This window comes from Mirounga angustirostris, unplaced genomic scaffold, assembly GCF_029215605.1.
Source record: "Mirounga angustirostris isolate CCGP_5_RB_7025 unplaced genomic scaffold, mMirAng1.0.hap1 SCAF_3, whole genome shotgun sequence".
Classification (NCBI taxonomy): domain Eukaryota; kingdom Metazoa; phylum Chordata; class Mammalia; order Carnivora; family Phocidae; genus Mirounga; species Mirounga angustirostris.
The window spans coordinates 87,089,103-87,112,178 of record NW_026991711.1 but is presented as its reverse complement, the minus strand read 5'-3'; the positions used below and the strand labels follow the sequence as shown (position 1 = coordinate 87,112,178).

The 23,076-nt window shown below is 45.5% G+C and overlaps 1 protein-coding gene across 2 annotated transcripts in view; it reads right to left on the bottom strand.

The window, feature by feature from the left end:
• Positions 1-20,306, bottom strand: part of ERCC3 (ERCC excision repair 3, TFIIH core complex helicase subunit) — a 31,055-nt gene extending 10,749 nt beyond the window's left edge. For both annotated transcript variants that reach the window (XM_045869051.3, XM_064586396.1), the window contains exons 1-12: positions 20,152-20,306; positions 19,589-19,794; positions 18,694-18,930; positions 16,939-16,988; positions 16,385-16,520; positions 16,023-16,187; positions 15,530-15,734; positions 13,984-14,298; positions 8,946-9,130; positions 5,094-5,296; positions 4,198-4,294; positions 3,303-3,420 (exon numbers count right to left, since the gene is read on the bottom strand). In XM_045869051.3, coding sequence (XP_045725007.1) covers positions 3,303-3,420; positions 4,198-4,294; positions 5,094-5,296; positions 8,946-9,130; positions 13,984-14,298; positions 15,530-15,734; positions 16,023-16,187; positions 16,385-16,520; positions 16,939-16,988; positions 18,694-18,930; positions 19,589-19,794; positions 20,152-20,179 — 1,945 coding nt within the window. In that variant the 5' untranslated portion in view covers positions 20,180-20,306. The remainder of the gene's footprint in view (positions 1-3,302; positions 3,421-4,197; positions 4,295-5,093; positions 5,297-8,945; positions 9,131-13,983; positions 14,299-15,529; positions 15,735-16,022; positions 16,188-16,384; positions 16,521-16,938; positions 16,989-18,693; positions 18,931-19,588; positions 19,795-20,151) is intronic.
• Between the last annotated feature and the right edge of the window lie 2,770 nt (positions 20,307-23,076).

The window sequence follows — 23,076 nt, the reverse complement described above, 5'->3', positions numbered from 1 at the left end:
ATGTGTCTCAACAATTTGATGTTTTGTTTCGCCTATGCAGGAATGCCCAAAGCTATTAAGACAGATAATGCACCTGCATATACTTCATCTGCATTCAAAAAATTCTGTGATTCGTTTAAAATCTCCCATAATACGGGGATTCCCTATAACCCGCAGGGACAAGCTATAGTAGAAAGAGCACACCAGACCTTAAAAACCCAAATCTCCAAACTACAGAGTTCAGAATATAAATATAGTTCTGTGCATCATATTCTAATTCATGCACTATTCGTCATCAATTATCTAAATTGTGACTCTCATGAGATTTCTCCCATTATGAAACATTGGGAAACTGATGACATTAAACCCAAACCACTGGTTATATGGAAAGATCTCTTAACAGAATCTTGGAAAGGCCCCGATATATTATTAATGTGTGGGCAAGGCTATGCTTGTGTCTTTCCACAGGACGCTGACTCACCTATCTGGATTCCTGATAGACTAATCCGGTATCATGTCTCGCAGACACCCTCCACTCCCACGTCCGATACGTAGACCTTTACCCCCTATAAATATCCCACTTAGAGAAAGTTCTGCCCGATCTCCAGAAGCCGCTGACCCTCTGATTCCACCTTTACGCCGGCTGCGCCTTGAAGAATCGCAAACCAGTCCTACTGCGCCACCTACTCCAACCACACTGCGCAGCAACCCACCAACCTGGGGACAACTGAAACAACTCTCCAATCAAGCACAGCGTCTCGTGGAAGGACAAGGTGTTAACGTAACCCCTGAGAATATGTTTGTGGCTATGCTTGCGATCATCTCATGCCAGGTGATATGTGTTTCTGCTTCTCAATATTGGGCATATATTCCGGATCCACCAATCTTGCATCCTACACCTTGGGGATCCTCTTCTATTCGTGTGTTTACTAATAATTCTGATCTTTTGGGGGGAGAATCAAATTCATTTATCTTGCATAAAACAGATGCAAATTTCTCTTTCCACGGGAGACTTGATGATCCTCCTATATGCTTTAGTACCAATACAACAAATTTACCTGATGGCTGCCTTCCCCTCAATTATAGAAGTTTATTAACTGATTCTCCCAATAGGAATCCAAAAACTAGGGATCTTTGGGTACTTAATCTACAGCATATAGGAAGTTATAATTATCAAGATACTGTGGTCCATGATAAACCTCCTGCATCCATTCCTCTGTGTGAGGCCTTGCTAGGAGACCTAAATAATGCTTAGGGCAATATTGATAAATTTAAAGGGTTTCCCTTATGGCATGAATGTATGTTCCAATCTAAAGGACTGCGATTTTCACCTCGCAACTCTCAGATGTCCATTTATGACTACTCCGTATCTAGCCCAGACCATGACTATAGAAGACATTTAAATAATCGACAAAGTATTATTGGAATGATAATCTAATAAAAAAGCCAGAAAAAATAAACAGATGGTTCTCATTAGGATGGGTTAGTCCTATATTTGTTGCTAAAACTTGGAATAGTACTCAAATATATCCTGAATTATATAGATTATTAGCTGCTACAGGAATGATTTTTCTAAAAAGGCCTAGACGCCCTGACCATATGGAGGGGGTCATGGCATGTGTGGGTCGCCCTCATGCTCTCTTGGTGCAAGGTCATGGCCAATTACAGGTAAACAAGACTAATCATACCTATTATGTATCCTGTTCAAAATGTACATTAACTAATTGCATTGATCCAACTGTTGGACCAACTGTCTTTATAGTTGTTCATCAACCTCCTTATGTAGTGTTACCTGTAAAATTAGAAGAACATTGGTATGATGATCCTGGCATGTATACGATTCAACTTGTAGATAAAGCCTTACGCCACCCTAAGAGATTTATTGCAGCACTTAAATTAGGTATTACTGCTCTTATAGGAATCATAAGCTCTTTTGCTATATCTACAACTGCTTTAGTACAGGAAATACATACTGCACATCATGTGGATAGATTAATCCAGAATATTTCAACTGCACTTTATTTGCAGGAACAAATAGTCAAGAAGTTTGAGGCACGATTAAAGGTTCTAGAAGAAACTATATTATATGTAGGAAATCAAATTCAAAATCTCAAAACTCGGTTAACCACTAGATGCCATGCACAATATAAATGGATCTGTGTTACTCCCCACCATTATGATTCCTCATCTGTCCCTTGGGACAATGTCAAAAATCACCTACTGGGAATATGGAGCAATGATAATATATCCTTGGACTTAAACTCCTTGCAAGAAAAAATTAAAGACATTAGTTTGGCACATGTGTCCTCAGCCACAGCCTCAGAAGTTGCAGATTCCTTTCTTGCCACTTTGCAGAAATACACCTCCACTACTGCCTGGTTTCCATTCCTCATCAATCTAGGTATATCAGCACTAATTATTATCTCCCTTTTGTTTCTCTTTCCAGTCTTCATCAAATTACTAAGTAGAGGAATAAAACAAATTCATTTGGAATTGAAGACTTTGTAACTGAAGGCCAAAAATAAAAAAGGGGGAGATGGCGCGAGCCAAGCTACTCATGCTGTTTGACAAGGTCCAAGTATGGGGGACGATCCTGAAAACAGGAGACTCCACAGCTGGCTCCTGCTATTCTCCTTCATTTTGTTTATGGCAATCTTTATAATTGTGGGAATATTTCTAGGGTTTCATGATAAAGTGACTACTCATCTTAGTTACACCTATCTAAGCAATCATAATGAAACTAATTCCACAAAGAATTAGTTTCTATAGAACAAAATAACAAGACGGTCACGCTCTGTCTAGCACCTTTCTCTTTGCGTACTGTTTTTTAGTTTTAGTGAAAGTCAGTAAGCAGAAATCAATAAAGGTCATGTTAATCATTACAAAGGAAAAATGAAAGAAGGCTATGTCTGTAATCCAGAAAATGATCTAAGATTATCTCGATAAACTGTAAAAAAAACATAATCACATGTTACGAAAGTATGGAAAAACAAAAATATCCTAACATATAAATAAAGTTCCTCCAAGGCCCTCAGGAGGAGATGCTTGCAACCTGATCCTGTGTCTGTGTCTCCTCATTCGCTGACGCCGTCCTTTGCTACGAGAGACCCACCCCGGCTGGAGCTGGACTCCGGCAGCATGGAGATAATACGAACCAGGCAGATCTTGGTCCTTGCTCTGGGATCCCTCCCTGCAGTCTACTAGGCCCAGGGGCGCGACCTCGCCACCGTGAACACACAGGCAGCTTAGACCTACCCTCTTCCCAACCAACGTGGTTCAAAAGGAGAGACTTCCTGTAGCAGAAGGGGTAAGACCACCTTTACCTTTTTTGGCTCGGAGCACTCGCCCCAGCCTCTGGGCCTCCTGCCGCCGGGAGCCACCATGAGATGAGATCTGAATGAGAACATTTGCTTCTGGCAGATCAAACGATGTGTCGCCCACCTACAGAAATGAAACAGCTTTGAGTCTGGGAAGGTTTTTTATTTGGGACAGAAAGAAAGGCCACTGAAACCACCGGCACGTGCGGGACACATGACCTGGTAACGGCCACTGTCCACACTGGGCTGGATCTGGCTCTGGGTAACGGCCTCTGCTTGAGGGTTCCAACCACCGAGGTTCCCAAGCACACATCAAAGTTTGGCACTTACTGACCCAGCCATGATCACTTTATTAGTAAATCTCATTTATTTTGAGCTTTGGGTCTGTTCTAATCTGAATGACCGCTCTACACTATTGGGCCACAGCTTCTAAGAGCATCACCCAGCTGGGCCTTCATGAGTTTGCGTCGTGCTTACCTTGACCACCCACCATCAAGGCACACGAGGAGCCCAGAGAAAGGCTGCCTGAAGCCCACAGCAATCTCTAACTCCACAAAGAGAACCTCATCTGAATGCCTACTTTGGCCACAATAGGTAATGAAAATTTCCCCCTTAGATAAATAAAATATAATTTAAAATTCCCATATCCTCAAAGGAAGCGGGAAAAATCTCAGTCAAGCAGAGACTTTATAGATCATCCACAGTACATTAAACCCTGCATCTGCTCCTTCTGCTACCCCATCAGGAAGCACTCTCTGTCTCCAGACACAGAAACACTGGAATGAAAACTGACATGTCACGTCCCTTCAACAAACATGAATTCACTGTCTAGAAATCCCCCAGTGTCCCCCTAACCCGGGGGGTGCTGGTACCTCACCACCACCCTGCATGCCACACAGACCTTGGATATGAAGATGGTGTTGATTTTGGGGTTGTGCTTGAAATTCTGGAGAATCTGCATCCTCTCTCCTTGGGATGTAGGACCATAGATATAGGGTCTAAAGAAGAATGAAGCTGCATTAGGAAGGCCACAGAATCACCCCCTCAATTATCCTGAAAGCACATTAGAGGGAAAGGGAGCTCCTGCAAGGTTTCTCTCTTCCAGGAAGCCCTCCGTCATGCAAGCGTATCAGGAGAAGGCCCATAAAAATGAGTGGCTACAGACCCTCCGCCAACGTTCTGGTCACCACTCTCCTCAGGATTCCTTTACTTTTTCCTTTTTTCTTTGTTTATACTTTTTCCTGAGTCAACATCCCTCGATCTAAGCATCATGTCGACACAAGTAGTGCTAACACAGAATCCAGGTGGGACTGTGGGCTAGTGAGGACGTTGCTGGTGATTCCTGAGAAGCTCTTTCTAGCTGTAGGGCCGTAGCTGGGATGCTGGCCCAGTCAGCCTTGCCTTCCTGGCCCCCGGCCCATACAGTCTGACCCCAGCTCCACCACAGTGCTCACTCGGCCTGCCACTCCTGATGCCAACTTGCTCCCACCTTTGGAGCCCAGCTCAAAGATGGTGCCCCACCAAAGCAGCGCAACTCTAGCCCCTGATCCCTGGGCTGAGGGTGACCGGGCACCCTTTTCTATTTGCTCTGACCTCTGAGTCTGACCACCTGCTCCTCTGTCTCACCTGGTTCCTGGCCCTGGGGCCACAGAACCAGACCTTTAGATCCTAAGAAGCTCCTGAGAGCTTCTAGAGGAAGAGAAAAAAAAAAACCAAACAAACAAACCGAGCACCTTCTGCATTCTGGCTTGGGGAAGAGAAGCCGCCTGGCGGCAACTCCAACTTTTCAGTTCTTACTTGTTCAGCCTAATGGCATATTCCTTCAGGGCAAACACGTTGTCAGCAAAGACAATAATCTTGTCATTCCTCCTTTCATGAAATTTGATCAGAAACTGGCAAGCTCTGAATTTGTTGGGGTTCATGGTGTACAGCAAGATTCGTTTCTTGGTTTTAATTGCCACATACTCCCGGTAAAACTCAGGAGACATTGGGCACCAGACCTGTGATACAGTAAGAACCACAGGTCAGTTTGCAAGTTGAAACATCACATGATTAGAAACATTTGAAGACCATTCACTTAGCAGTACTAGCTTTAAAATAAATCAAAAAGGGGTGCATGAGTGGCTCAGTCGGTTAAGCGTTGGACTCTTGATTTCGGCTCAAGTTGTGCGATCGAACCCCATGTCAGGCTCCAAGTTGGGCATGGAGTCTGCTTAAGATTCTCTCTCCCGGGGCGCCTGGGTGGCTCAGTCGTTAAGCATCTGCCTTCGGCTCAGGTCATGATCCCAGGGTCGTGGGATCGAGCCCCGCATCGGGCTCCCTGCTTGGCGGGAAGCCTGCTTCTCCCTCTCCCACTCCCGCTGCTTGTGTTCCCTCTCTCGCTGTATCTCTCTCTGTCAAATAAATGAAATCTTTAAAAAAAAAAAAAAAAAAAAAAAAAAAGATTCTCTCTCCCTCTCCCTCTGCCCCTTTCTAAAAAATAAAAAAATAAAAAATAAATAAAATATATATATATATATATATATATAAACCAAATCAAGTACCTAATGGTGAACCAGGACACTCTCATATTTCTCTCTTAACACACAGATTTTTAAATGTATCGATATCCAGGGAATTACCTTTACACAAGCTCCAGGTAAGGGAAATCAGGTTCTCAACCAGTGGTCCAAGTAATCCCTCCTGTTTAGACCACCCCTTCACACACAAGTCTACGCACAGCACTGGTATGGAGAACCACACACACAAACTTCCTACCTCTGTTGTTGAGTCAGTCTAGCAAGGACATCCTAGGAGTAATGAACTCACCTAGCACCTAGATCCTGGTTTGTAAATTTCATTCTCTACTAAAAGGGCACCCTGGAGAAATGGCTGATTCCAGGACCAGGGTGGGTAGGGAAAGGACCAGCTGAGTCTAAAACACCCTGCTGTGCCAGAAAGCAAGGAAGTGCTCAAAGAATGATGGGGACATGTCAAACGGATACAGAAGCCAGCTGGAAGGGGGTCCCGTTGGTTGCATCGGAGACAATTTGATCATTCGAGTAAGAATGACAGTAACACTCCTGAGGGCCTCCTCTGTGCTGGGCCCTGTGCATGGGCTGCCAGCACGGTAAAGGAAGCTCAGACAAATACACTGAAGTGCCATGGGTTTTAAAGGTCTCAAGGCTGTGAACACACAAAAAGGACCCTCTGGAAATCTGTACTGAACAGGCCATAAAGCCTATCCTGACAGGCTCAGAATTCTGACCAGTGCCACTTCTGTGTGATCATCATAGGCCCTTTCCTCACGCTGCAACCAACGTGGAATTAGCTGCCATCGTTACATGCCGAAACGGGGCTGAGCTCAAATTCCTAGGTTTTGCTGCTGCTGCTGCCGCTGTATTTTCTGGTTCCTCTCAGGCCACGTCCTGTCCACGTCCACATTGGAATTTCTCGTTCCTTACCAAAAAAGCAATTCTTTTTTCAAGTAAAATCTTTAAAATTATGCATTTCACAGAACATGAATGGTCCATAAACGTATGAAACAATACTCAACGTCATTAGTAAACAGGAAAATACATATTGAGATCAAAAAGGAATACCATTTTCATACTTACCACGTCAGCAAAAATTAAACAAAAATAAAACTATTATGTGTTGGAGAAGATGTGGAAAAACCTCGCTCACCCTTGATGAGAAGGTCAACTGATACAAAACAGAGTTTTCTAGGATGCCTAGTAAAGTGAACATCCACATAGCCTTTGACCCAGAAATGTTATTCCTAGGTGTATCTGCCAGAGCAGTGGACTTCACAGTTGAATCATTTTACATCACAAACTAAACATTCATATGTACAAATGATTTTATTAAGTAACATATATCCTTAAAATGTATTATGCTTTCTGGCAGAATCTATTCTATACTGGTCATGACCCAATAAAGTAATGTCACCAACTACTACGGAATCACAGTCCACAGTGTGAACAACACTGCTTTAGAAAAGATTACCCAAGGCCCCAAAAAACAGGTATAAAAATATTTGCAGCAACACTGTCATAACAGCAAAAAAAAACTAAGCTCCAAATTTACAGAAACAAAATAAATCAGTGGCTCACTAGGGCTGGGAGCAGAAGCAAGGATTCATGGCAAATGGGCATGAGGGAACTCTGTGGTGGTGGGAAGTTCAATTCTAAAACTGGAGTGTGAGGATGGCTACAGAACTCTTTACACTTACTAAGATCACAGAATTTCTAAATCACAGTATTTACTTACAACAGGTGAATGTTAAGAAACATGAACTTATACCTCAGTAAATACTGCTACTGAAAAGACAAGTTAGCAACCTAAATGTCTGTCAACATTAGAGATTTTATTTTTACTTGCTGTGTAATATTCCATTATATATCAAATTGTGGTGTATTTGTACAATGGAATACTACAGCGCAATTCAAAAAAATAAACTACAGCTACTTGCATCTTCAAAAAAGTAATACATTCTGCAAGAAATAAAAGCACTAACAGACATATATAACCAGGTTCTATTTATATACACACACTTTTTTTTTCTAAGATTTTATTTATTTGAGAGAGAGAGTAAGCAAGCACAAGCAGGGGAGGAGTAGAGGGAGAGGGAGAAGCAGACTCCCCAGTGAGTAGGGAGCCCAATGTGGGGCTCCACACCAGGACTCCAGAATCACAACGTGAGCCAAAGGCAGACGCTTAACTGACTGAGCCACCCAGGCATCCCTGAAGACTTTTTTTTAAGGCAAAGCTAAACAAAATAGGTGAGGGAAATATACACAGGAGATAAAATAATAAAGGGAAGCAAGAGAGTGACAAACCCAAGTTCCACAACAGTGGATACCCTGGCAGGGGGAGAAGAGAAGCAACTGGAGAGGAATAGGGGGCCTCACAGATTTCTGCAACACTCTGCTTTGTAAAATGGGTGCTGATTATGAAGATGCAACCACAGGGTAGGGAAGTTTTCAGCAGAGCAAGTCCACCTGCACAGGTTCTTCACACTCACCTTTACCCGAGAGGCCCCCTTCTGCCCTTTCACCCCAGCCAGTGAGTGACAGTCACTTCAAGGTGCCAGAAAGGATTTTTGTTGTCGTTCCTTGTAAGGAGACTTACCTTTGAACATGTACTTTAAGCATTTACCCGTGCAGGTATTCACTGCAGAATAAGATCGGGACAATGTGTTTCCCAGTGTGTTCAGAAATAAAATGATCTAGGCCACAGGTGCCTTCTGGGGGCATCAAATCCAAGAGGCTTGCACACTGGGGTGGCCTGGATGGTTGCCCATGCAGGACAATCCAAGAATCCCTCAAGGGTGAGGGTGGGTGGGAACAGCCTGAGGTGCTCCATCCCAGAGAAGAGGAGCATGGATTTTGGAGGCAAACCAGCCTGGATTAGCATCCCAACTTGTGCACTTACTCACTGTGTGCCCCTGGAACATTGATTCTGCTTCCCAAGTCTGCGGAGTGGGAAGAACACTGCCCACCACACCAGGGTGGGAGTGGGGGGCCTGAAGCAACAGGATGAGGTGGCGGCACTTTTGTGCAAGTCCTGACCTGTGTATCTGCCCATGGGGAGGTGACCTGATTCCTTTCCCCTGAACCCCGGGGGGAGTCCCTCCCTTGGAGACAGTGCTGGGAAGGAGCCGGCTACCTCAGCACACTGGACTTTGGCTATGTAGCCGTTGTTCTGCAGCTCCATCCAGTTGGCTTCGTAGAGCTTGGGCCCAATCAGAAAATTTAAATCGACGATTTTGTCATCTTCCCGGACGAGGGTTGCAGTCAAACCCAGCTTGCAGTGGGCCTGCACGATGGTGAGCACCCGTCGGAACATCTTGGCTAGGGAGACAATCAGTGCATTCACACCGTCATTTTTTTAAATGCTCAAGGACTACACACAGCCTTGTGACTTCACACTGGCCTGGGACACTATGGAGACTAACCCCCACATTTCTGAATCACAGGAATCTGGCTCTAGACAAGAATGACTAGGCAAGAACGCTTAATCACCACTTTCAGACCCGTCCAAAAGAGGGAAGACAAAGAGAACAAAAGGGAGAAATGGCTTTAGGGAAGCTCCAAGTTAGGGAACCCCAGGATCCTTCCTTGCAACAGCTAAGCTACCAGCAGGAGCAATTTGAAACATAACCTACAACACTTAAAATACCATTGAGCTCTAAACGATGCAAGGAATTTGCTGGCCCTGAAACTTATATCCAGGTTACAGTAATATGGCTGGGTAACTGGGGGATCAGAGGATAGGAGCTGGATCTGCCCGACTTCCCACCATCTTCCCAGAAACCAAGGAAACAAAAGGGAGACATGAAACCCCAGGCACACCCTGACCCTGGAAACTCCCTTCTCCGCGTTTTTCCAATTAGATTCATCTGGTCAACCAGCAACCCCGTCTTTCTCTCTTTGGAATGTTACAATTCTTTCTGATTTATCAAATTCAATAAACACATAAGTGGGCATGAGACATTAATTTCAAAACACCCAACTGTGGGTTTCCATGGGCTCATCTTTTAAAAATCCTAATACTCTGAAAGAAGGTTAAAATGTTTGAGTCATGCTTATCTTCTAATATAATTAAAGGTAAAGCTAGTAATACTGCAGAACCAGACGTTAACAATCTGAGGAAAGATTGCACCAGAACATAAGCCAAAAACCTAAGAACAGCAAAACAGCAGAATACTGTCTAACGCCCAAGTACCAGGACTTCCAAGCCTAACGTGGTTTGCACATACACTTGGAAGACGAAGACCAGAAGCACGGTTATGTCCGAGGACTGTGCCACTCCAGAAAAGGGTAGCCAAGGACCCCAGACCAGGCTCCTCATGTCAGAAGGGCATGCGAGCCAAGGCAATGGAGACACCAACCTAATGCAGGAGCCGGGAAGGCTGCACCAGATAGCCCAGAGATTCTATCAACCCAAGGGAAGCACGAGTCTCGACCCCGCCTGGACACTCTGCAGCCAGAAAGTCCTTCCTATGGCATCTGCCCTGCAAACGGGTCACGTCCCACTACCACATTCTCTAACAGCCCTATGGCTGTCAGGAGGAAGAACTCACATACAATATAGTGCATGGCTTGACAAATTTTACACAGGTATGTGCCTGTGGAATCACCCAGGTCAAGGTAAGCGCTCTTAACACCTGGAAGTCTCTCCTCTGACCCCTCCTGTCAATACCAGCACTCTCCCTCAACGGAGCCAGATCCGATTTCAGTCATCCAAACTTTCTAGAAATACAATCACAATACACACTTTGTGGGTATGACTTATTTCACTGTACGTTATGTCACAGTTGTCACTTGACATTTATTTGTGTGACATTTTTGTCCCTCCCACTTCATCTCTAGTCCAAGCACAATGCCTGTGAGCTCTTAATGAATACTTGCTAAAATAATGAAGTTGGCACAGTGTCCTGCATGCAGTAAGCACTTAATATATGCAAGTCCTGCAGTGCAAATTTCTTATTAATATAGTGACCCAATAGGACCCTTCTTGGAAGATGTATAAAACCACCACAGCAACCTTTACATTTTGAGATAGATCTCAAAGATTTATCATTCTACCTAATCCAACATGGCAGATGTTTAACAATCAAGAAACTTACTGTGATTTATTAGAATTCCCTTATTTAACATTGGCTCTCTGGCCCAGTGAGTGTGGCCAGGCCAAGGGGTGCACAAGACAGAACTCAGAATTCTTTACGGCTGTTTGGTTTTACTCTCCTATCCAGCCAGAGACAAACTGACCCAGTGAACCAGGGAAGAAAGATACACACAGACACCCACGGCGAGCGTAAAATTTTGTGGGGGTACACCTCTGTATCCTCATCACCAGGCAACCAATCCCAAGCCTGGCAGCCACCCTCTAAAACCTGGGACATAGGCTAAAGAGGAACATCAACATAAACTAAATACACACACAAGCAGAAAGCCTCAAGTTTTCCCAAGCTTCAAACACAGCCTCCAACTAAACCGCTACATGGCAATTCCAAATTCATCTGTAGGATGTGATTCTCTAGGTCACCAATTTCTAATCCAATCAGATGCAATACCCCCCACTCCTTAATTTTTTTTTTCTTTTGGTTTTTAAATTAGCACACAGTAAAACTGGTGGGTGGGTGGGATTGGTTCTATAAATTTTAACACATGCATAGATTCATGTAACCACTCCCATAATCAGGATACAGACCAATGCATTACCCCAAACGCTCCCTTGTGCTCTCCCTGTACTGTCACACCCTCCTCAACCCCTGGCACCCACTGATCTGCTCTCCATCACTATCCTTTTGTCTTTTTAAAGGCACCATACACTATATAACCTTCTGAGATGGGTTGATTTCACTCAACACGTACCTCTGGAGATTTATTTAAGCTGTTGCACACAGCAACCGTGTGTTCCGTTTCATGGCTGAGTAGTGTTCCAGGGGAGGGATGGACCCATTTGTCTATCTGGTCACCCACTGCCAGGCATTTCAGTTGCTTCCAGGTTTTGGAGACTCTGACTAGAGCCACTATAAACATTCAGGAGCAGCTTTTTGTGTAAACCTGAGTTTTCATTCTCTAGGATGAATGCCCAGGGGTGCGCCTGCTGAGTCATATGGCAATTTTCTAAGGAACTGCCCAACTTTTCCACAGTGACCATACATTTTGCAATTCCCCTGGTGACACATGCTAGCTGCTCTGTCCTCTTGTCAGTATTCATTACTGTCACTAGTTTCCATTGTAGCCACTGTGATGGGTGTGTAGCGGCATCTCATCTCCTGGTATTAAGTTGCATTTCCCTCAGGGCTAATGATGCGAAACATCTCTTCCGATGCTTCTTGGCATCTGTACATTCTCTTCGGTGAAATGTCTATTCTTGTCTTTTGCCCATTTACTAACATCTTTGCCACTACCAGAATGTCCAACTGGCAATCAAATGAATGTGTTTAAAGCCTAACCTTCCCTCTATGGCTTTCAACATCTCAATTAATGGCCACTCCTTCCAATTACTAAAGCCAAAAAATTTACAGTTGTCCTTCATTTCTCTTTCTCTCAGATCCCACATCCAGCCGGTCAGCTTCACCCTCACAATACATCCAGAAGTAGATTACCTTTATTCTTACTCTTGCTGGTACCCACCCCACCGCTTCTACCCTTGCCTCCTCCAGTCTACTCTCAGCACAGCAGCGAGGGTGGTATTTTTATAGCCATAAATCAGATCATGTCACCCTCTGCTCAGATCCCTCAAATGGCTTCCCACCCACTCCCAATACAAGCCAAAGGCCATACAGTGACCTATGAGGTCCTATGGCATTTGGCCCACACTCTATCCTGCCTGCCCCTCTCTAACCTTGGCTTTGACTGTTCTCGTCTATGTCCCTCCCACCACACGGGCACCTTGCTGTGCTGGACCATGCCAAGTACTCTCCCACCTCAGGACTAACACCCTGTTCCTTCAACCTGAAAGACCCCTGATCCCTACCTGGCTTGCTGTGAACATCTCTAGGTATATTCAGACATCCAGGAGTGCTGGAGGGGCTCTCATTGCACCGAAAAAAAAGGATGCTAGGGCCATTTTGGCCATATTTCAAATATATGAAAATGCCTCTGATTTCATTTCTTTCAGAGAAATCTCTAATTTACACTTCTTAATTTATCAGGGCTCCCCCTTCATTTGTTTTATCAAAAAAGATTTGCCTAGACTACTACTCAGCAATAAAAGGGAAGACCCTATCAATACATGTTATAATATTGATAAATCATCATGCGAAGTAAAAGCAGGCACATGTAAGAAAATATGTATTATATGATTCTGTTAATAAGATGTTTCCAGAAAAGGCAAATCTACAGAGACAGGAAGCACTTCAATGGCCCCTGGGGCTGGGGGTGAAAGCACTGACTATAAATGAGTATGAGGGAGAGGTTCTAAAACTGGATCATGGTGATAGCTGCACAAGTTCACAAATTAACTAAAAATCTTGAATTGTTGGGCGCCTGGGTGGCTCAGTTGGTTAAGCGACTGCCTTCAGCTCAGGTCATGATCCTGGAGTCCCTGGATCGAGTCCCGCATCGGGCTCCCTGCTCGGCAGGGAGCCTGCTTCTGCCTCTGACCCTCCCCCCTCTCATGTGCTCTCTCTCTCTCATTCTCTCTGTCTCAAATAAATAAATAAAATCTTTAAAAAAAAAAAAAAATCTTGAATTGTACACTTACAATGGGTGGATTTTATCAGTGGATATTATATCAATATAGCTGTTATTTAAAAAAAAAAAAGATTGCTTGCAACACTTGGAGAAGTAGGGCTTCTATAATATATTAAGAATCAATACTTTGGGCTTCAAATAAAACAAACACCACTACGGCAAGGACTTCAGTGCTCCTGGTCCAGTTTTCATGGCACCACAAACCAGTGGGTTAAGGGTAAGCGGAGCTGCAACAGTAAGATGGAGGAAGAAGGGAAATACCATCTTCTGAAAGACTATGCTGGGCCCATGATTAAGGAAGCTGTGAAGGGATACACCCATCCACCACCCACCCTCATCCCCACCCCCACATGCTTATGACTTACTTTAAACCTCTACCCAGCAAGCCTTTCTACCAAGACGGATGTACTACACAGCAGTCCTTCCCTCAACCCAACAAGTGGAGATCAATTTCTGTCTCTGAAATGAGAGGGCAACTCAGCTCTCAGCCTGCTTACCTGGTATGGTATGGACTTCATCCAGGATCATGAGGCCCCACTCCTGAGTTTTGAGCCACTCCATGACTCGCTCAGCCTCCCAGGACCTTTTGGTGGTGTGGCCCAGCATGGAGTAGGTGCTAATGGCAATGGAGCAGCCTATGGGCTTGTCCTTGGCGTCGGAGGTGAAGCGGCAGATCTGGCTGTCGTCGATGGCGGACCACATCTTGAACTGGGCTTTCCACTGCTCCACAGACACAGCTGAGTTGCCCAGCACCAGACAGCGCTTTCTCACCGTGCATGCAGCTGTCACGCCAACCAGGGACTTCCCAGCACCTGTGCAAAACCAAAGGGCAATGAGAACCAGGCCAGGTTGCAATGGACACAGACAGAATGACTCATCAACACACGAATCTGGGTGAATCCTCACAGCTGATGTTGTGATGCACTTATTGCTCCAGAGCCTCTGTTTTCTTCTTTATAAAAAGGAGACATGCTCAGCTCATGCCAAACACGAGAATTAAGAGACAAGCCCCAGGCCCTCCTGTACCATTTTCCATGAATTCTGTTCAAACGTTGAAATCTCCAAACAAACCAGAGGTGAGAGACATTCCCATTGTTTGCCATTTTGAACGTGAGAAAATGAAAGCTGAGGACAACTTGCCCAAGCCATGGGGAGGTGGTGCTGCTGGGGCACACGGACCACACAGAGGGCTCGGTACACAGCAGCTGGGCTGAGAGCTCAGGATTATGGGAAAGGCGGACCCTACTGGCACAGACAAAAGCGAAATTCCAGGGCTTCCAAGTTTACTATCACCCATCATTTGAAGATCAAGATAAAAATCAAGCTCTTCCTTTTAAACAGCAATTCCTCTTTTACCAGGCATGTGCATCAAAATCACCCAGGGTAATTTAAAAAAAAAAGAAAGAACCTGAAGGCACAGGCCTCTCCCATGGAGATTCTAACCTCCTTAAGTCTGAAGTAGGGCCCCCAGGTGAATCTGTTGTGACCTGTGGCCAAGAATGCTGGCCAGGACCTGACATGACTTAGGACAAATGACATCAGACAGGTGCCAGGGGGGCTGTACGGCCTTTCTTGGACGTGTACACTGTAATAAGCCATCCAGGAACAAGCAAGCAAAGTTTCTGTGCTAGGAAGTCCCCATATACACACAACTCACAAGACTGATTGCAAAGAACGAGACCCTAGCCCCAGTGTGTAAAATAGCACCTTCCCCTCCTCACTGTCTAACCACTCACCCTGCCTCTTCTCCAGTGCCCAAGATCTGACACTTGACTTAGTTGATCTGTTTACCCTCTCTCTACCACCAAAACAAGCTCCGTGAGGTCAGAAGTGTTGTTCTATCTACCAATGCATCCCCAGTGCTGAGCTCAGAGCCCTGCACACAGCAGGCACTCAAATGTTTAAGTCATGAATGAGGGAATCATCTGACCTTCACTGCTCACAGGTGTAATTTAGAGAAAGGCACACAAAAGAGAGTGAGGGGAAGCTGTCAGACCGAGATGAAGGAGCCTGACCCACCTTCTTCACTCAGGTGTCACTTACCACAAGGAAGAACAATGACCCCAGAACGAGCACGTCCATTCCCAAACATCTTCCGCAAGCTCTTCTCCTGATAAGGTCTAAGGACAGCTGTGGGTTTCAGGTCAATGTTGATATCAGGGTTAACAGAATCATTCCGGAAGTCATATTCTGCCAACAGAGGGTACTCCAGGTGGATGCAACGTTTCTGGAGTTCCTCAATCATTTCCTGGGGAGTGAGCATGAAAGAGGTTTTATAATCTTAAGTCCAAAGCGTGCTCATAAACTGTACATAATCCAAGGGGCCATTTCCTACATCTCCCTAGGACTTGTGAAGACTGCCACACCAGCCTGAGGGATAAGACATGCAGGACTAACTCCATTAGGAGGAATGATGCTACAGCCCACAGACACCAAAATTGAGAAAGCATACAGGAACAGACAGGGACCCCCTCTCCCACAGACTGCATAGTCCACGCAGCGCTGGGCCAGCTTAAGCAGGGATACATGCACTAACCTGCTTGACTTCAAAAGACACTGTCTGGGTCTCTTCTTCTTCTTCTTCATCCTTGTCCATTTGTTCATAAAAGTCAAACAGGTCCGTGGGGATGTCAGATTTACCCTGTGGGTCTGTCACCCGGGAAGTAGAAGGCCCACCACTGCCTTCAGCAGTCTTGGCAATCTGTAAAAGAAAGGCAGGATCTGGAGCTCTATATGATGAGCCCTCCTGCTACCAGACGAGAGCCAAAGTTGCAAGGGGAACTGCAGCTGTAAGAAGACTGTAGGGTCCCAAGTTTGCAAATGCTGAACTAACAGCCCCTGAGAGAGCTGACATCCCAAATGCTCCCACCCCCAAGGGTGACCCAGGAGGCCACCTACAGCAGACTTGCTGGTGAAGGTCTCTGTGATGAGCTCTGTAGCCTCCCCCTCAGAGTTCCGCAGGCGGCATTCCCGGATCACTGGATCCTGGAGAAGATGCTGGATGACATCAGGGTGGGAACTTTCAACGAAGTACCTGCAAGAGGGGATGAAAGAGGGGACTACTGACCGGTACACCATTTCCAGAAGGTTCTGTTGCTCATTTGATCAGATGGTCTGGAAAGAGTGGCTTTGTACACCTCTCTGCTCTTACTCTCCCACAGCCTTGGCCAAATCTGAGCTGTGAGCTACGGGCCAAGATATGGCAAATGAGGAGCAAAACCCTGCTTTAAGTCAAATAAGGAGGGGTCTGAGTCCCAGCTCCACTGCCAGGGAGAACACAGTGGCCAGTGAACGAAATCTCCAGTCTGGGTCACTTCACTTTGCTTATTCCTTTGATCCCCTTACTCAGGGGAGTAGGTGCTAGTGCAGACAGTCCACAAACGTGAGCTCCTTGCCCCCTTCTGTGCACAGGGTGAAAATGCCTCGGGCCAGCCTGTCACAGAATCCCTTACCTGTTGTGCTTCAGGACCAGCTTGACTTTTCCATAGCTGACAGTACACAACTGCAAGGAGTGACATCAAACAGGTACGATTAGCAATGCGCGGCTCACTCAGGACACATTCATTACTGGGCACGGCTTACTACTTACCAAGTGAAGAGCTCATTTTACTTTAGGAAAGCCCAACATGCAACCCTAAAGAGGTCAGGTCTGCCTAAATTGAGCTTTTTCTTATTAATCTCTACTTTTGAAAGTAAAACCTTGCTCTTGCCTAGCTCTGATACACATCCCTTGATTTATAAAATGCTATGTAAAATCTTTCTTTCCCTTTCCCCTTTCTTCTCCATTCCCACAGGCCCCATCCTAACCCAACGGTTCATCCAGCCACACCAGCATTATTACAGCCCCCAGCACAAAGCTGGCACAGAGTAAGGGCTCAGTAATGGTTGCCTAAATTAAATGGAAAGCCTCCCGGCCTGCTCACCAATGGTCCTATTTCCCCAACTAGAATCTAAGTTTCTTGATGGAAGAGAATACAGCTAAAATCTTCCAGGTGCCCAACAATCTTTAGGATGGAACGCAGCAGAGGTTGTGTGGCGGCCATGGAAATTCACCACTCAGATCTCGGGCCGCGGCCTGTCCCTGCTGCTGCCCTCTGAATCTAGCACTGCACTGTACCAACACCTACATTCCTGCAGGCAGCTCCCGGCCAAGACTGAGCACAGCTAGTGCACTGATGCAGGGTTCATTCCAGCAAGGTGCAGGACTTCTCCCTGGGCATCTTTCCACATCACAAGAAGAGAGAACTCTCACCAGGGCTCCTGTCAGCTTCTCTGAGATTGGATGCTCTACTGTACTGGATGCCTGTGGCACTCACCTGCCACTCCAGATTTGGCGGTCTGAATCCAACTCCCTTTAGATCAGCCAAGGGCAACAAACTCACTGTCCATCTCTTCTGAATGGCATTCACCTCTCAGGACAAACCCAAGCATGTTCAACTGCTCTTCATATGGAACCCTAGCCACCTCAACACTTGGAAGTTCTTTTTGACATTCCCAAACAGAAATTGTTGACTATTGGTCCCATGCAGGTATTCAGCCCTAGACAGTTTACCAGTTATATTAGTCTATTCAGCTGCCATACAGACCACCAGAGACTGGGAGATTTAACAACAGAAACATTTCTACAAGTCCACAATCAAGAAGCCAGTGATTAGTTTCTAATTAAGGCTCTCTTCCTGGCTACCTTTTCACCATGTGCTCCTATGACCTCTTCCTTGTGCACACACGAAGAGAAAGAGAGCATGTGAGCTTTCTGGCTGACTCTTCTTAAAAGGATGCTAATCCTACTGGATCAGGGCCCCACTCTTGTGACTTCATTTAAACTTAATTATTTCCTCATTCCAAATACAATCACATTAGGGGTTACGGCTTCAGCGTATGAATTTTGGAGGGGACCAAAATTCAGTCCAAAACACCATTACCTTTCGGCTGCATTCCCAAATAACCCTGGCCAAAAGGGCTGAATTGGTATCGCCAGTGCGCTAGTATCCATTGTCTCAGAGCAGCTCATGGGACGTGTGGCCTCAGCAAGAACACCACGCTGGATCCAGAAGAGCAGGAGCTGGGGTAATCAGTTATGCGAGCTCCCCACATGAGATCTGAATGGCATTTTCATGACTGCCACAGGCTGACAGAGTGCAGCATCTGTCTCCACTATTACTACGTTAACAAGGAAGGCAAAAGAGCTGGCCTTAGCCCCCACTTGCCTTAATAAACTGAATAATTCCATCAGGGACTCCCGTCTTGCTGAGCTTCCTGAGGTACTCAGTGATGTCACTGGTTTGCAACCCAACACTGACAGCTGCATACAGGGAGTAGGCAGTCAGTTTGTACTCATGCACGTGGGTTGGTCGGCACACTGGCTCTGCGATGGCCACCAGGAAGTCTTGAGCATATTTGTAAACTGGAGAGAAGGCTTCTAAGAAGATGTGGCCATCAGGAGCCTAAGAAACACCAAATGGGCACAACAGACAAAGAAATTAATGAGTTGTAAAGACTATTAGACTCTTTCCCAGATCATTATCCAGAAAAGAGAAGCTGCCCAAAAAGTCTTTAACACCCGGGATGTTTTTGTAAGCACTCCTTCGGCCAACCGTGAGACCTGTTACTTTAATCAGATACAAGGAATGGAGAGACAAGGACAGGCTTCCAAAGTCAGGAGCTGCTTCCCACTATTCTTCACAGGGAAAGCCCACCTTATTGGCTATCCTCAAAGTACCTTTTGGCCAGGTTTCAAATGAAGGTAGAGTATTAATTACTTCAAGTTGAGCAAAAGAGCTGCCTAGCAAATACATAACTCCCATTAATTTTTTAAATGGAGAATTAAAATAATACATAGTAAATGGCATTTATTCGATAAATAAAAAAGTATTTCCATGCAGGCGGTAGAAATGGAGGGAAGGTGAGTAAGAGGGAGGGCTGGAGATGAAGGCAGCCCAAGTCTAGCCAGCACATGTGTGCCGCACCTGCTCATTCCTATCTTGGGCTGCTCCACCAGTATGTATGAAGGCTCTCTTCCGGCCAGCTCCGGAGAGTGGTACCCTGCATTTCTATTTTGGGTCCACAAACTCTCGGTCCTGCCCTAGCTGAGGGTATGCTTACCACCCAGAGAGGCCTCGAGGTGTGGTCGTCCTTCAGCGGCATCTGCAGCCTGTAGTCCTTGGCTCCATATTCATCCACTTTGGTGCCGGACTCATCCACCTGCTTCCCGGCCGCCGAGGGGACCGCTTCCTGAGAGTCGTTCCCAGGGACGTCGTCTTCATCATCTTCTTCATCCTCGTAGTGCCGCTTCTTGGACTTCTTCTTATCTGCAGATACGGATACAGAAGTGAGCCCAGCAGGAGGAACCTAGGGCTCCCTCCTAGCGGCATTTCGAGGAAGCCTGGCAGCAGCCGTATTTCACAAACGCCGCACACTCCTAGCCAAGAGCCACCTGCGTGCCGCTGGCATGCGCTCCCTCAAATGCTTCCCACCCGGCCCACGACCCAGAGCGACCAAAGGTCAAGGATCGCCCCTGGCCCAGCGGCCTGTCGCGACAGCATGTACAGGCCGCGCGCTAGACACTGTGGGATCGGCAGCCGCTGAGAAACCCGGAGCAGCTACGACACAGGACGATGAGGACGGCGAACGCAGGCAGGCCCCAGCGCGCCCGCGCCACGTCTCACCGCGGTCCCCCCGGTCTCTTTTGCCCATGGCAGCGACAGCACCAAACAGCCGGTGCCACGGGTCTCCGCGGCGGCTGCTCCCAGGGGGACTTCCGCTTCACACCGGAAGCTCTTTCGGCGAGCACACAGGAAGTCCCGCCTCTGAGCTCCCGGTCGCACGGTGGGCGAGCGAACCTTGGGACTGCGTTTCGTCCGTGGTGTGCTCCTACCGGAGCCCGTTTTTCGCTCCCATTCCTTCCTGTAGTCAGTCAATGAAATATTTATTGAGCATGTCTATGGAAGTCCAGGCACTGTTTTTAGCCGCTGGGGTAGGACAGTGGACAAAGTAAGGCCCTGGCCGCCTGGAACTTAAATTCTGAAAGAGATGTGGGCCGTAAACAGATAACGGCGTTAAGAGCTCCAAGAAGAAATAAAACAGGGCCCAGAGGACAAGCAGTGCCATTCTAAATAGAGTGACCTCAGAGTGCCTCTCTCTGGGGTAACTGGGTAATGGACGTTGGGGAAGGTATGTGTTGTAATGAGCACTGGGTATTACATAAGACTGATGAATCACCTGTACCCCTGAAACAAATAATACATTATGTTAATTGAATCTAAATTTTTAAAAATGAAAAAAATAGATCAGGAGAGTTCCCAGGGGAAAAAAAAAAAAAAAGAATGCCTCTCTTGAGTGGCATTATTCGAGCAAAAGCTCTGAAAAAGCGAGGCAGTGTCCTACGTAAATCCCAAGGGAGAAGCAGTGTGAGCCCAGGACTCCACCACACAGGTTTGACCTCTAACAGGAAGCTGAGAGGGGAGCAGTGTGGCTGCAAGAAGTGGGGGAGAAGACTCAGTACCCAGTACTGTACGTGTAGTTTAGTGGTTCTCAAAGCGAGGTCCCCTGGCTGCATCAACATCAGACGGAAACGTTCAAACTGAATAGAGGCACAAATGCAAAGTATCAGACCCCACCCCAGACCTATTGAATCAAAACTCTAGGGACACAACAGTCTTGTCCTCCACAAGATGCTGATGGTCAGGTTTGAGAACCACTGATGTAGAGCTTTGTAGGCTCTTGCAAAAACTTTGAATTTTATTATGAAATAGGAAACTGTTAGAGATTTTTGAGCAGAGAAATGACAATTTGATTCAATATGAAAAAGTCAATCTACACGAGCTGCTGTGTTGAAGATAGCCGTTACAAGGTCAAGGGCAGCGATTGCAGCACTCCAGTTGAGAAATGCTGGCTTTACCAGGGTGGTAGGGGTAAAGGTGATGAACAGTGGTTCCAGTCTGAATGTATTTTGAAGGTAGAGTGGGAGTTGCTGACTGACAGTATATGCAAAGTGAGAGAGAGGAGTAAAGGATAACTCTAAGATTTTTGGCTTTGGCAACTGTAAAAATGATGTACCTTAAAGAAGGTACAGGTTTGAAGGGTGGTTTTAAACATACTGAATTGTGAGTGGCTGTATTAGTCCACTTGAGTGCCATAATAAAATGTCACAGACTGTGTGACTTAACAGAAATTTATTTTCCCACAACTCTGGAGGTTGGAAGTCCAAGATCAATGTCCTGCTCTCTTCCTGGCTTGCAGATTACCACCTTCTTGCTTTCTTGCTGTGTCCTCACTGTGGGGTTGAGGAAAGGGCAAGAACTCTGGTGTCTCTTCCTCTTCACATAAGGACCCCAGCTCTTCCAGATTAGGGCCCCACCCTTATGACTTCGTTTAAATTTTATCACTTCCTTACAGGTTCTGTCTCCAAATACAGTTCACAATTTCAGTTAGGGCTTCAACATATGGGTTTGGGGGAGAATACAATTCTTTCTGTCCCTAGCAGTGTGCTAATAGACAATTAAATAAAATGTCAAGAAGGCAGTTCGATGTAAGCCTGAAGCTCAGGGACCTAGAAATAAAGTTTGGGAATTGTCAACATATGTATGGTACTAAAGCTATAGAACTGATGGAGGCTGCCTAGGGAATGAATGTAGGTAAAGAAAAGTTTGGGATACATTTCACAGTGAAGAAGCTGGAAGGTGGAGAACTGAGGCAACACCAGTCAAGGAACAGAGAGGTAGCGAAATAAGGAGACCTGGAAGTCCTGCTTTCATTTGACAGCATTTCAGGGTAGAGGAAGTGATCAGCTGTATTAGATGCTGCTGATCAGCTGAGCAAATTGAAGACTGAGATTCAGCCATAGAATTTGCAATGTAGAGATCAGTTCTCTGCTAAATGGCTTTCAGTAAATTGAAGAGTTTTTTGGTCCCTGCTCTAAATGAATTTCACTCAAGAAGTGGAGGAACCATAGCTTTAAAACTGGATTTTCCACTTTTCTATTTTCCATCTGATTCAAGTACTACATGCCATGTAAAAATCTTGGAAAACAGAGAAAAGCATTGTGAAGACTATTTAAATCATACATAATACCACCCCTAGCTATTTACATTTCGGTTTATTTTCTTCCAGGCTTTTTTTTTCTGTAAGTAGGTGTTTTTACACTGTAAAGATGTTATTTGGACATACGATTTTATAATCCTAACAAGCTTTTTTCACCCTTTGTTAGAATGAGTGTTTAATGACTTTAATTTTTCATGGTATCACAATATCATGATTTATTTAGCCAAGCCCTAATTTGGGGGCATTGGAGTAGTGACAATTTATCCTATTATATAAGTAGTTCTGTGATGAGTATCATTGGATATAAATCTTTAACTGTATCTTAGATTATTTTCCCAAGTCAAGTTTTGAGAAATAGAAATACTGGGTTAAATATATGGCCTTTTTTAAAGTTCTTACTGCCAAACTTGCTTAATTTTAGTGAAGGAAGTGATGAGGAAGAATGGCTAATCTAACATTTTCATAGTTAAAATATTTTGTGAACTAATATTTCACAAGAATACTCAATGGGGAAAGCATAACCTCTTCAATAAATGGTGTTGGAGAAACTG